We start from the raw sequence: 13,321 nt of genomic DNA on the forward strand, positions 1-13,321 counted from the left end.
GTACATTCCTAAACATTGTCTGTTCTCAGTAGCACATTCCCAGCCATCAGTTGTTTCCCAAGTGGTGCACTTGCATCCATTAAATGTTCCCATATATTTTGACCTTACCCTAGTAGCTAAGCTATATTATAGCAGCAAGTGCGTGGTTCCACTGACCTGTATATTGCACAGCTGATATCTTTTAGAAGTGCCTGTACAAGTCTGGTTATCAGTTCCCATCATTGCTATCCTTCTGCTAAATAAAACACACAACATTTATTATATTCAAGTATTTTGTGGTCAATAAATTTGTATCTTTATTGTTTCTTCCATAAAATATCGTCAAAATAAACTGATTAAATTTACAAGAGAATACAAATTTGTATAATTTACATTTATGTAAAAATCATTCACAGGAAGAGTTAAAGGAATTCTCAGCTCTCCTTTCCATCAAACGCTGAAAGATTTCAGACCATGGGCTGGATTTTCTTTGGCGATCATTGGGGCAAATTACAGCAAGAAAATGGGCCAGTGAGGTCGAGTGCCATCTCCCTGCCCAAACCCCAATGGAACCACCACCAGTCACCCCATCCCTGCTTGCCACATGTGAATGCTGACAATGGCGGAGGCCTGTCCTCCCTGCCCAGCACCACCTGTCCCCCAGTTACTACTTCGCCTGGTGGATGGTGGCAATAGGCCCAGGGTGGTGGTGGTGGTGAAGCTCCCAAAGTCTTCTGATGGAGAAAGAGCCTAGCATCAGCCTCCTCGCCCTTCATTAGTGGCTAAACTCCTACAAAACAATGGCTGAGATTCTTTGTCCAGGCTCTACCACCCCTTTGGCTAAATGGTGGGCTATCAATTGATTGAGAGAATTCTGCTGGGATCCTTTCCTGCATCACTAAGGACCCCTAACTCTGGGAAATAAATCAGGGTGAGGAGAGAGTTGATGGGTGGTGGTGTGTGTGTGGGGGGGGGGGTGGCGGGGTTAGAGGCAGTAGTCCTGTTCCAGTGCTACTCTGCCCCAAGAAAAGAATCCCATTTTACCTTAATATTTCACTGATTTGTCATAATTATGCATGTTCTGACCAGTAACACGAGTGCCTACTTATATATCAATGGCAATCTGATACAAGGCTAACTTATGCAGGACATTGTTATGACTCAAATATTTAGGGGGAAAAAATTCAGTACCTTAGCACCTCCCGTTGGCATCAACGGGGCACTAGAGCATTATCACTAGGGTGAGGCGAATCCTGCACTGCACAGCAAATTCCCCCTCCCTCTCCAATAATGCCACCATTAACAGTTATCACTAGGAGTCTCAACGCCAGGTGGATTGTGGGATTGTGACAGAGAATGTGCAAAGCTCACTGTCCACCCAATCTGTGAAATTGATTGTTGCTATCTACCTTAGCACCTGGAGGAAACAGCAATAGGGAGAGCTGGTGCAAAGCACCAGGAAGCCAGCTCCAGGGACATAATTTAAAAGGGATCATCTGAAATGAGTTGCAGCAGTGGGTTAGTGGAGTTTCAGTGCTTTGTCACTTTCACAGAATGAGACTGTTGCACTATCATTTCAAGATTGAGCGTCAGGAGTGTTGTGGCAACTAAAAAGTAGCTACATTTATTAAGAAAATCAAATCAAACTGCTACACTTGGTTACATTACTGGGGGCTGTACTAGAAGTTGACCTCGCCCTCCAGGATCTACGGCGGAGAGAGCAGAGGCAGCGAGAAAGACTGGAGCATGTGGCCAGAGGGAGGAAGAGTGACATCAGGGCTCTCAACAGGAGGCCTTACCCTCAGGGTATTCAGAGAGCACTTCTACCTCCAATTAAGCGAGGAGCAGTGCATTAGAAGGCTCCGCTTCACCAAGAAGGTGGTCAAAGAATGCTGCCATCTCCTGCAACCAGCCTCAGATCAGGGCAACCACGGCTCTCTGTGGCAGCCAAGGTCACTGTCACACTCAATGTCTTCGCCAGCTGATCCTTCCAATATGCAACAGGAGATATAGCTAACATCTCAGTTCATTGCTGCATCTGAGAGGACACAGACACTTTGCAGTAGGAACTATATCTCGTTCCCCCATTACCAGAGAAGCAGGACGAGCATGCACGTGGCTTTGCCCGGATAGCGAGATTCTCCATGGTGCAGGGCACCACTGACTGCACCCATATGGCTTTGCAGGCATTGCATAACAATCCTGAGATCTTCTGTAATCACAAAGGCTACCGCTCATTTAGTGCAGTTTGTGTGCGACTATAGACAATGAAACCTCAATGTCAATGCTCGCTATTATGGCAGCAGCCGCCATGATGCCTTCATCTTGCACCAGGCCAGTGTGCCAGCACTCTTCCAGCCACCACGTGGAGGCCTTGGTAGCAGCGTGGAAGCCTCGGGAGCAGCGCGAGCTGGTGCAGGAGGGCAACGCCAACGAAGTGATGTCAGTGCCCAGGTTGGTGGTTGGAGCGTAGGCAGATACAGCAGGAGCGGTGAGATCGGGACAAAGGAGCGGCGAGAGATTGCACAGTGACGTGATCGGGGCCCAGGAGAGGCGTGAGTTCGGGGCCAGGGGCATCACGGGCCAGCCCACACGGCGATGTGTGCACACTAGGTCCGTGCAGCAGAGCAGGTCTCCAGTCATCTTGGGTAATCGTTGCCACTGGACCAAGACCCAGCTCGTGTGGTGCCTGGTGTTCAACGGTTTAAAAAAAAAAAAATCCATGCACAGGTATCTTCCACCCTCGAGGATGTAGTTCGGGTCCTTCATTGAAACACCTTAGCGTGGAGGCAAGTCATCCTCATTTCGAGGGACCGCCCATGATGAGCCACCACGTTAAGCTCACAGCTGGCTGGTCAGAGACAAGGGCTATCTGCTCTCCACCTGGCTCATTACTACCCTCTGCAACCCCAACTCTCCTGCCAGGCACTCAATGAGAGCCATGCTGCCACCAGGAACATAATCGAGCAGACCATCGGGGTGCTCAAGCAACGGTTCCGCTGCCTTGACCGCTTGGGAGAAGCCCTCCAGCACTCGGCTGAGCTGGTATCCCATTTCATGGTGGTCCGTTACATGCTCCACAATTTGGCCATCATGAAGGCCCAGCCCTTGCCACCAGGGATTGCAGTCCATGACATCCTCATCAGACTGCGGTTCAAATGAATTAAATCCCAGATCCCCCTCGCTCACCACATCCATCATTTCATCCCTGTCACAGGCCTTTTCATAGCACAAAGCTGAAATGAGACACCACAAAAGAATGCAAACTGAATGAATAAATTTATCAATAATCAGTGAACACATATTTACAAAAATATTATTCACCCTTGTGCAATCCCTTAGTGCCTCTCACCTTTGCCTTCTCTAGTGCCCTTATGAAGTGTTGGCCCAGAGGCTGCAACAGGGCTGTTGGAAGGTTGCTGAGTGTCCAAGTGGGAGGCTTTAGATGGCCTTGCAGGACACCCTCAGCCAGCTCTGGGCCTGGAAGGCCCAGCTGTAGACTGCACGACCTCAGCATAGGCAGCAGCAGTCTGAGCTGGCTGGATGACAGGCAGCGACAAGGGCAATGGTGGAGTGGCTGTAACAGGAGCAGGAGTGTGGTCATCCCGAGAGGACACAGCAGGTTCCTGCTCCACTGACCCACTCAGGGTAGAACCTCAGCATCCCTAGCAATCTGTTGGAGCACAGATTGTTGGCCTGCTGAGGCACTGTGAAAGCGAGTCACAGCGGCAGCAGTCAGAGCTTGCGTGGCATCAAGCTGAGACTGCATGTCAGATTGGATGCCACCATGGATAGACTTCATTACAGCACCAAGACGTTGCGTTGCTTCAGCCGGTGCTGCAATGGAAGCTGCCAGATTACCCTGGGAGTCTAGCATCCTTTGCAGACTGGAAATGATGGGCTCCATGGTGTGCACAGTGCCATGTGCAATGTTGGAGGCGGACTCCTCCATGCTCATCATTGCCGAGGCTCTCGGACACCCTTTCCTTTGCACCAATCACCTCCGTGTGCATGCTCATCAACCTTCTTCTAAAGGCCTCCCCATTGAGGTCCTCATCAGAGTCCTGTACAGCAGAATCCGCGGGCAAACTCACCCTCTGGGAGCTGGCCCCTGAGTAACCCTTTTCCCCCCTGGCCTTGCTGCAGCCCACTCATCCAGGGTGCCTCACCCTGTGCAGATCCTGCTACTATTCTAGCCTCTAAAGAACACGCAGCACCAGAATCTGAGCTGGTGCCTGCAGGAGAGACAGTGATGCGGTGTGTTCTTCCTCCTTATCTTCTCCCGCTTAGGTTTCTATGGTGCCCTCGGACAGGCAGCTCAGGTGCTTGCTGATTATCTGAAAGCATAAAGGCACAACAGTTGACTGAAGGAGAGGAAGGGGAAATGCATGCATACAGCATGATTAGCTGGAAAGTACAAAACACTTGTGGGGTGAGGGAGTAGTGGGACGCGAGAAGGAGTAGAGATGAACATACCGTTGTTGTCCCCAAGGGGGGTAATGTCGCCAGTGGCCACGACGCCCACCACCTCACACCCAATAAGCTGCAGCACCATTTTCCAGCACAGACAGTGGTTGGATGTCAGCTTGTCCCCTCCTGCTGGGAGCCATCTTAGCCTGCAAGAGAAAGAAGTGTGTGAGTAAGTGTGGAGCAATGTGTTTGCATGATGTGCTTGACATAGTTGAATAGCTGTTATTGTGTGCAAGCTGTGAGATGTGGGCGCGAGTCAGTACATTGAGATTGTTGGTGGGTCAGTGCTGAGGGTGTGAATGCTTATGTTACACAGTTCCATAAGTCATGTTTCCCATGTAGCGCCCTCCCAATTATCCCTGTTCCCCACATAGACGACCAGATGGTGTCATTGTTGGAGGCCACTGAGCAGCATGCACATGGTGTTGCTCTGGAATAAAAGGTCAGCCATTTTGAGAGTCAGGCACTTTGGGCCGTAATAAAGCAGAGCCATGGTTGTACCTTGTTCAGTCAAACAGTACTGTTAGTACCTTTATTGCATACATAACAGGGAGGAAGGTTGGGGGGGGGGGGGGTTTGTGGGGCAGCCATTGGCGATAGAGTAGGGTGTCCGGGTAATTTCGGAGCGCTGGGGGGCGGGGGGAAGGTGTCGTTAGTGAGAGAGCGGAGGACCGTTGGAGTCGAGTGGGGGAGGGTCGTTGGAGAGAGCGGTGGGTCATTGGGGAGAGCATCTGTATGCGTCCGCATCATGTGTCGTATGTGGTGGTGCAGTGGCCTCGAGCAAAATTCTGCTCTTTGGCTTTTTTTTCCCTGGAGGACTGATAGTCAGTCATAATGAGGTGGTTATGAAGTAGTAAGCGGAAGTTCACACGAAGGGCAGAAGTTGGGGCAGGCGGAGTGGCCACCACTGTCAGTCATCAGCGTAGTGCTGATGACATCACTGCCACGTCACCACAGCTCGCCCCTTCACTTAAAAAGGGGAGAGTGTGCACGATTGTAAGTCTGGTCCACTGGGCCACCCGGGAGGGTTTTGGCCAGGCCTGTGGCTTGGCACCCAAGAGGGGGTGCCAGGCAGCCGAGCTGAACCCGGGTCATAAATGTCGGCCCGACATAGCAGTCGGCCAACAAAAAAACGTGGTGGCAATGGCAGTAGGTCCTCCCCTTTAATGGGAGCTGCACCATTTTACAAGGACAACAGCCTCACTGCACCAGCAGAAAAAGGCTTTTGGCACCGTACGGCAGGAGCAAGATTTTTTCAGCGGTATTTCACCATCGGTGGTGGGGGGAAAACAGCGCTCTTATGGCAGATCGGCAGCAGCGGAACGGTTTTGGGGAGGGGAGGGGGGGAGAGGGAATGAGCGGGTCACTGCAGCAGCAGAATTAAAAAAAAAGATGGCAGCCATTACACAAGAAAGCGACAGCCATTGCATTCCACAGCGTGGCTGGTAACAGGCTTTAAGAAATGAGCAATTTCGCCCCCTTTGTATTTCTATAGCTCTGCTCATTTACTGAAAGTTATCTTAAAGTACTTTACACAGCAAAAGAAAATTAATTACCAGTCCTGAGCCAATTCGATTCTCTCCACGTGATCAAGAAGTGCACCGAATACAGCAAAGGCTATGGGACCTGACAACATCCCGGCTGTCGTGCTGAAGACATCTGCTCCAGAACTAGCCGTGCCTCTAGGTTGCAGTACAGCTGTAACACTGGCATCTAGCAAACAATGTGGAAAACTGCCCAGTAATGTCCTGTCCACAAAAAGCAGGACAATTCAAATCCAGTTAATAACCACCACTGGGACGTTACCATTGACCAGAAACTCAAACTGGACCAGCCACATAAATACTGTGGCAACAAAAGCATGTCAGAGGCTGGGTATTCTGCAGCGAGTGTCTCACCTACTGATTTCCAAAGCTTTTGCACCATCTACAAGGAACAAGTCAGGAGTGTGATGGAATACTCTCCAGTTGCCTGGATGATTACAGCTCCAATACTCAAGAAACTAGACACCATCCAGGACAAAGCAGCATGCTTGAGTGGCACCCCATCCACCATCTTCAATATTCACACCCTCCACCACCAGCACACCATGGCTGCAGTGTGTACCACGTAGAAAATGCACTGCAGCAGCTCACAATGGCTTCTTCGACAGCAACCCCCAAACCCGCAATCTCTATCATGTAGAAGGACAAGGACAGCGAACAAAGGAACACCATCACCTGCAAGATCCCCTCCAAGTTACCCACCATCCTGACTTGGAAATATATCACCGTTCCTTCATCGCCGCTGGGTCAAAATCCTGAAACACCCTCCCCAACAGCAATGTGGGAGCACCTTCACCACACAGACTGCAGAGGTTCAAGGCAGCGGCTCGCCAACACCTTCTCAAGGGCAATACTGGGCTTGCCAGTGACACCCGCATCCCCGAATGAACTTAAAAAAAAAAAAAAAAAATCACAGGAAAAAGGGGAGAATAGGAAAGTCGGGATGAATATGGTTCAGAAAAAGAGTTCGAGGTGAATATTAAAAGTAGGGAGGGAGATAGCTACTCTGGGCAAGGGGTGGGGGGGGCGGGGGTGAGTTGACAGCACAAATGGGCATGATCTGATAGCTATTAGAGACATGGTTGATGGTTACAAGGTGACCAGGACTGGGAACTAAATATTCATAGGTATTTGACAAATTGGAAGGACAGACAGAAAGGAAAAGGAGGTGGGGTAGCACTGTTAAGGATGAGATCAGTGAGTTAGTGAGAAACAATATTGGCTCAGAAGATCAAGATGTAGAATCCGTTTGGGTGGAGATAAGGAATAATATGGTGGGCGTAGTCTATAGGCCCCCTAACAGTAGCTACACAGTTGGATAAAGTATAAATCAATAATGGAGGCTTGTAAAAATAAAGGAACGGCAATAATCATGGGCGATTTTAATCTTCATATTGATTGGCCAATTTGATTTGTCCAAGGTATCTGTAAAGCATGCACTCCCATGTTCCGCCACCAGGGAGCTCCTGTCCTGTAGTCCCAAGGGATCCTAGCATCCCTTGGGAGCACTGTATATAAGCCGGCCCCCAAGGCCGGTTCCTCACTCTGAAGTGTCTTATTAAAGACTGAGGTCACTGTTACTTTAACCTCCCTGTGTGCAGCCTCATCTGTTAGGAACACAATAACTGGCGACGAGAATACCAAGTCAACGCAAAGATGCAGCAAACTGTGGGCATCCTGGAGAAGTTCTCAGAGGGTGAGGACTGGGAAGCTTATGTCGAATGACTAGACCAGTACTTTGTAGACAACGAGCTGGACGGAGAAGGAAGCGCTGCAAAAAGGAGAGCGGTCCTCCTCACAGTCTGCAGGGTACTGACCTACAGCCTCAAGAACAATCTTTTGGCTCCAGTGAAACCCACAGATAAGTCGTATGAGGAGCTGTGAACACTGGTTCTGGAGCTTCTTAATCCGAGGGAGAACGTGCTGATGGTGAGGTATCGGTTCTACATGTGCCAGCAATCTGAAGGTCAGGAAGTGGTGAGCTACGTCGCCGAGCTAAGGCGACTTGCAGGACAATGTGAGTTTGATGGCTACCCGGAGCAAATGCTCAGACTTTTTTGTACTGGGATTGGCCACGAGACCATCTTACAAAAACTTTTGACTGTAGAGACACCGACCCTCAGTAAGGCCACTGCGATAGCACAGGCGTTTATAACACCTGTGATAACACCAAACAAATCTCAGCACAAAAGTGCTAGCAGGGTTCATAAATTAACTGGAACTGTGTTTGCGAGCAGAAATGTACAGGGCAGAACCCACGAATCTGCAACTGCCAGCAGGCCTCAGATGACCCAGATGACTCAGTCCCCAACAAAGGATGAATGCAAGGCAATTCACACCTTGTTGGCATTGGCAGTTTCCATTCAGCCTATTCATGCCACTTCAAAGGGTATGTTTGCAAGAGCTGTGGAACAATAGGGCACCTCCAACAAGCTTGCAAACGAGCTGCAAGCTCTGCAAAACCTGCTAACCACCACATGGCAGAGGAAGATTGGTCCATGGTGGATCAAAGCAATTTCGAGCCTCAAAGGAGGCAGATGCTGAAGTACACGGGGTGCACACATTGACAAAATGTCCACCTATAATGCTAAACGTAAAATTGAATGGCTTACCCATAGCCATGGAACTGGACACTGGTGCTAGCCAATCCATCATGAGTAAAAAGATGTTTGAGAGACTGTGGAGCAACAAGGCATTCAGACCAGCCCTGAGCCCCATCCACACAAAACTGAGAATATACACCAAAGAGCTGATCACTGTCCTGGGCAGCATCATGGTCAAGGTCACCTACGAGGGCACGGTGCACGAACTGCCACTCTAGATTGTCCCAGGCGATGGCCCCACACTGCTTGGAAGGAGCTGGCTGGGCAAAATCTGCTGGAACTGGGATGACATCCGAGCACTATCAGATGTCGATGAGGCCTCATGTACCCAGGTTCTTAACAAATTTCCTTCCCTTTTTGAGCCAGCATTGGAAACTTTTCCGGGGCGAAGGTGCAGATGCACTTGGTGCCAGAGGCACGACCCATTCACCACAAGATGCAAGCGGTACCTCACATGAGGGAGTGGAAATCAAGTTGGACAGGCTGCAATGCGAGGGTATCATCTCCCCAGTGGAATTCAGTGAGTGGGCCAGCCCAATTGTTCCAGTACTCAAGAGTGATAGTACGATCAGGATTTGCAGCGATTATAAAGTAACTATTAATCGTTTCTGGCTACAGGATCAATACCCGCTACCTAAGGCAGACGACCTATTTGCGACGCTGGCAGGAGGCAAGACGTTCACCAAGCTCGACCTGACTTCAGCCTACATGACACAGGAGCTGGAGGGCCTCAACTGCATCAACACGCACAAGGGACTGTTCATCTACAACAGATGCCAGTTTGGAATTCGGTCCACCGCAACAATCTTCCAAAGAAACATGGAGAGCCTACTCAAGTCAGTACCACACACCGTGGTCTTTCAAGATGACATATTGGTCACAGGTCGGGACACCACCGAGCACCTACAAAACCTGGAGGAGGTCCTCCAGCGATTGGATCGCGTCGGACTGCGGCTGAAGAGGTCGAAATGTGTCTTCATGGCAACAGGAGTTTTTGGGGAGAAAGATTGTGGCGGATGGCATTCGGCCCACAGACGCCAAGGCAAAGGCTATCAGGAACGTGCCCAGGCCACAGAACGTCACGGAGCTGCGGTCGTTCCTGGGACTCAACTATTTTGGTAACTTCCTACCGGGGTTAAGCACCCTTTTAGAGCCCCTACACATGTTATTGCGCAAAGATGAGAACTGGGTATGGGAAAAAAAAACAAGTAATTGCTTTTGAGAAAGCCAGTAACATTTTATGCTCCAACAAGCTGCTTGTATTGTATAACCCGTATAAAAAAAACTTGTGCTAGCATGTGACGCATCGTCGTACGGAATCAGGTGTGTATTACAACAAGCCAACGTTGAGGGGAAGTTGCAACCTGTTGCCCATGCTTCCAGGAGCTTGTCGAAAGCGAAGAGGGCCTTTAGCATGATTGAGAAAGAGGCATTAGCATGTGTGTTCAGGGTAAAGAAAATGCATCAGTACCCGTTTGGCCTCAAATTTGAGCTGGAAACCGATCACAAGCCCCTCACATTCTTGTTTTCAGCGAAAACAAGGGAACAAATACTAATGCCTCAGCCCACATACAAAGGTGGGCACTCGCGCTCAACGTATAACTATAACCATCCGCCACAGGCCAGGCACTGAGAACTGTGCGGATGCTCTGTCGGCTACCATTGCCCACCACGGGGGTGGAAATGGTGCAGCCTGCAAACTTGTTGATGGTGGCGCAGCCCGCAGACTTGTTGATTGTCATGGAAGCGTTTGAAAATGATAAATCACCTGTCACAGCCCGCCAGATTAGGACTTGGACCAGCCAAGATCCTCTGCTGTCCCTCGTAAAAAAAACTGTACTTCATGGGAGCTGGGCCAGCATCCCCGTTGAAATGCAAGAGCCATTCCAGCAGCGAAAGGACGAGCTGTCCATTCAGGCAGACTGCCTGTTGTGGGGTAACCGCGTAGTGCTACCAAAAAAGGGCAGGGAGACGTTCATCTCGGATCTCCACAGCACACACCCAGGTATAGTAATAATGAAAGCGATAGCCAGATCCCACGTGTGGTAGCTACCCGTATCAACTCTGACTTAGAGTCCTGTGTACGGCAATGCAGCGTATGTGCTCAGTTGAGCAACGCGCCCAGAGAGGTACCACTAAGTTTGTGGTCCTGGCTCTCAAGACCATGGTCAAGGATCCATGGCGACTATGCGGGCCAGTTTCTCGGTAAAATGTTCCTGGTGGTGGTGGTGGATGCTTTTTCAAAATGGATTGAATGTGAAATAATGTCGGGAAGCACCATCACCGCCACCATTGAAAGCCTGAGGGCCATGTTTGCCACCCACAGCCTGCCTGACATACTGGTCAGTGACAACGGGCCATGTTTCACCAGTGCCGAATTTAAAGAATTCATGACCCGCAATGGGATCAAACAGGTCACCTCGGCCCTGTTTAAACCAGCCTCCAATGGGCAGGCAGAGCGGGCAGTACAAACCATCAAACAGCCTAAACGAGTCACAGAAGGCTCACTCCAAACCTGTCTGTCCCGAGTACTGCTCAGCTACCGCACAAGACCCCACTCGCTCACAGGGTTGCCCCAAGCTGAACTACTCATGAAAACGACACTTAAAACCAGACTCTCGCTGGTTCACTCCAACCTGCATGATCAGGTAGAGAACAGGCGGCAGCAACAAAATGTAAACGATGGTCGCGCCACTGTCACGGGAAATTGATCTGAATGACCCTGTGTATGTGCTAAACTATGGACATGGTCCCAAGTGGATCGTGGGCACAGTGATAGCTAAAGAAGGGAATAGGGTGTTTGTAGTCAAACTAGAAATTTGCAGAAAGCACCTGGACCAAACGAGGCTGCAGTTCACAGACTGCCCTGAACAACCCACAGCAGACATCACCTTTTGAGCCCACAACACACACCCAAAGGATCAACGACACCATGCTGAACCAGGAAATCGAACCAAGCATGCCCAACAGTCCAGCAAGGCCAGGCTCACCTAGCAGCCCTGCAGGATCAACACGCCAGCGAGGGCACAGCCAACACACCAGAACAGACATTTGTACCGAGGCGGTCCACCAGGGAAAGAAAGGCTCCCGACCGACTCACCTTGTAAATAGTTTTCACTTTGACTTTTGGGGAGGGGTTGGGGGGGTGGGGAAGTGAAGTTATTGTGTTGCTAACACAGATGAGACTGCACACAGGGAGGTTAAAGTAACAGTGACCTCAGTCTTTAATAAGACACTCCAGAGTGAGGAACAGGTCCTTAGGGGCCAGCTTATATACAGTGCTCCCAAGGGATGCTGGGATCCCTTGGGACTTCAGGGGATGAGCTCCCTGGTGGCGGAACATGGGAGTGCATGCTTTACAGATACACAACAGTATTTTTGAGGAGGAGTTCATAGAGTGTATCCGGGATAGTTTCCTTGAACAGTACGTAGCGGAACCAACCAGGGAGCAGGCTCTTATAAATCTGGGACTGTGTAATGAGACAGGATTTGTTATGTGTAAACCTGTATATACCTTGTGTAGCCACCAGAGGGCTCATCCCCTGGAGTCCCAAGGGATCCCACAATCCCTTGGGAGCACTGGTACTGGAGGTCTCAGGCTGGAGAGGCACTCTGGAGACCTGCAATAAAAGACTAAGGTCACACTTTACTTTGAGCTCACAGTATCTAGTCAGACTCTTTATTAATACATAACAGGATTAATAAATGATCTCGTAGTAAAGGATCCTCCAGGAATGAGTGACCATAACATGGTTGAATTTCAATTTCAGTTGGAGGGCAAGAAAGTTGGATCTCAAACCAGCGTCCTAAGCTTAAATAAAAAGGAGACTACAAAAAAAAGGTATAAGGCAGAGTTGGCTAAAGTGTACTAGGAAAATCGATTAAAGTTTGGGATGGTTGATGAGCAGTGGCAGACATTTAAGGAGATATTCCATAACTAACAAAAATATATCCCAATGAGAAGGAAAGACTAAGAAGGGATAACCATCCGTGGCTCAGGAAATAAGGGATGGTATCAAATTGAACAATGGCATACAATGTGGCCAAGACTAATGGGAGGCCAAATGATTGGGAAACTTTTGAAAGCCAGCAAAGAACGACAAAAATGATAGAGGGAAGATAGATAATGAAAATAAACTAGCACAAAATATAAAAACACATAGTAAGAGTTTCTACAGGTACGTAAAAAAGGAAAAAAAAAAATGAGTGGATAAAGTAAATGTTGGTCCCCGAGGAGGAGGAGACTGGGGAATTAATAATGGAGAACTGACAGACTGAGTATTTTGTATCAGTCTTCACAGTAGAAGACACTAAAAACATCTCAATAGTGGATAATCAAGGGCTATAGGGAGGGAGGAACTTAATACAATCACTATCACCAATGAAGTAGCACTCGGTACAATAATGGGACTAAAGGCAGACAAATCACCTGGACCTGATGGCTTACATTCCAGGGTCTTATAACAAGTGGCTGCAGAGATAGTGGATGCATTGGTTGTAATCTACCAAAATTCCCTGGATTCTGGGGCAGTCCCAGCAGATTGGAAAACTGCAAATGGAAGGCCCCTATTTAAAAAAAAAAAAGGGAGGCAGACAAAAGCAGGAAACTAGACCAGTTAGCCTAACATCTGTTTTTGGGAAAATGCTAGAGTCCATTAAGGAAGCAGTAGCAGGACATTTGGAAAAGCATAATTCAATCAAGCAGAGTCAGCATAGTTTTATGAA

The 13,321-nt window shown here is 49.1% G+C and overlaps 2 protein-coding genes across 2 annotated transcripts in view; one reads left to right on the plus strand and one right to left on the minus strand.

Annotated features, from left to right (window-relative positions):
* The window catches only part of LOC139251771 (ADAMTS-like protein 2), a 125,861-nt gene that overhangs the window by 90,403 nt on the left and 22,137 nt on the right, over window positions 1-13,321 (minus strand). Inside the window, exon 4 of the mRNA XM_070873303.1 lies at window positions 157-235. Coding sequence (XP_070729404.1) covers window positions 157-235 — 79 coding nt within the window. The remainder of the gene's footprint in view (window positions 1-156; window positions 236-13,321) is intronic.
* The window catches only part of LOC139251770 (protein myomaker-like), a 180,938-nt gene that overhangs the window by 42,299 nt on the left and 125,318 nt on the right, over window positions 1-13,321 (plus strand). The gene's annotated exons all lie outside the window — the stretch shown is intronic.

The sequence above is a fragment of the Pristiophorus japonicus genome, unplaced genomic scaffold (assembly GCF_044704955.1).
Source record: "Pristiophorus japonicus isolate sPriJap1 unplaced genomic scaffold, sPriJap1.hap1 HAP1_SCAFFOLD_443, whole genome shotgun sequence".
Taxonomy (NCBI): domain Eukaryota; kingdom Metazoa; phylum Chordata; class Chondrichthyes; family Pristiophoridae; genus Pristiophorus; species Pristiophorus japonicus.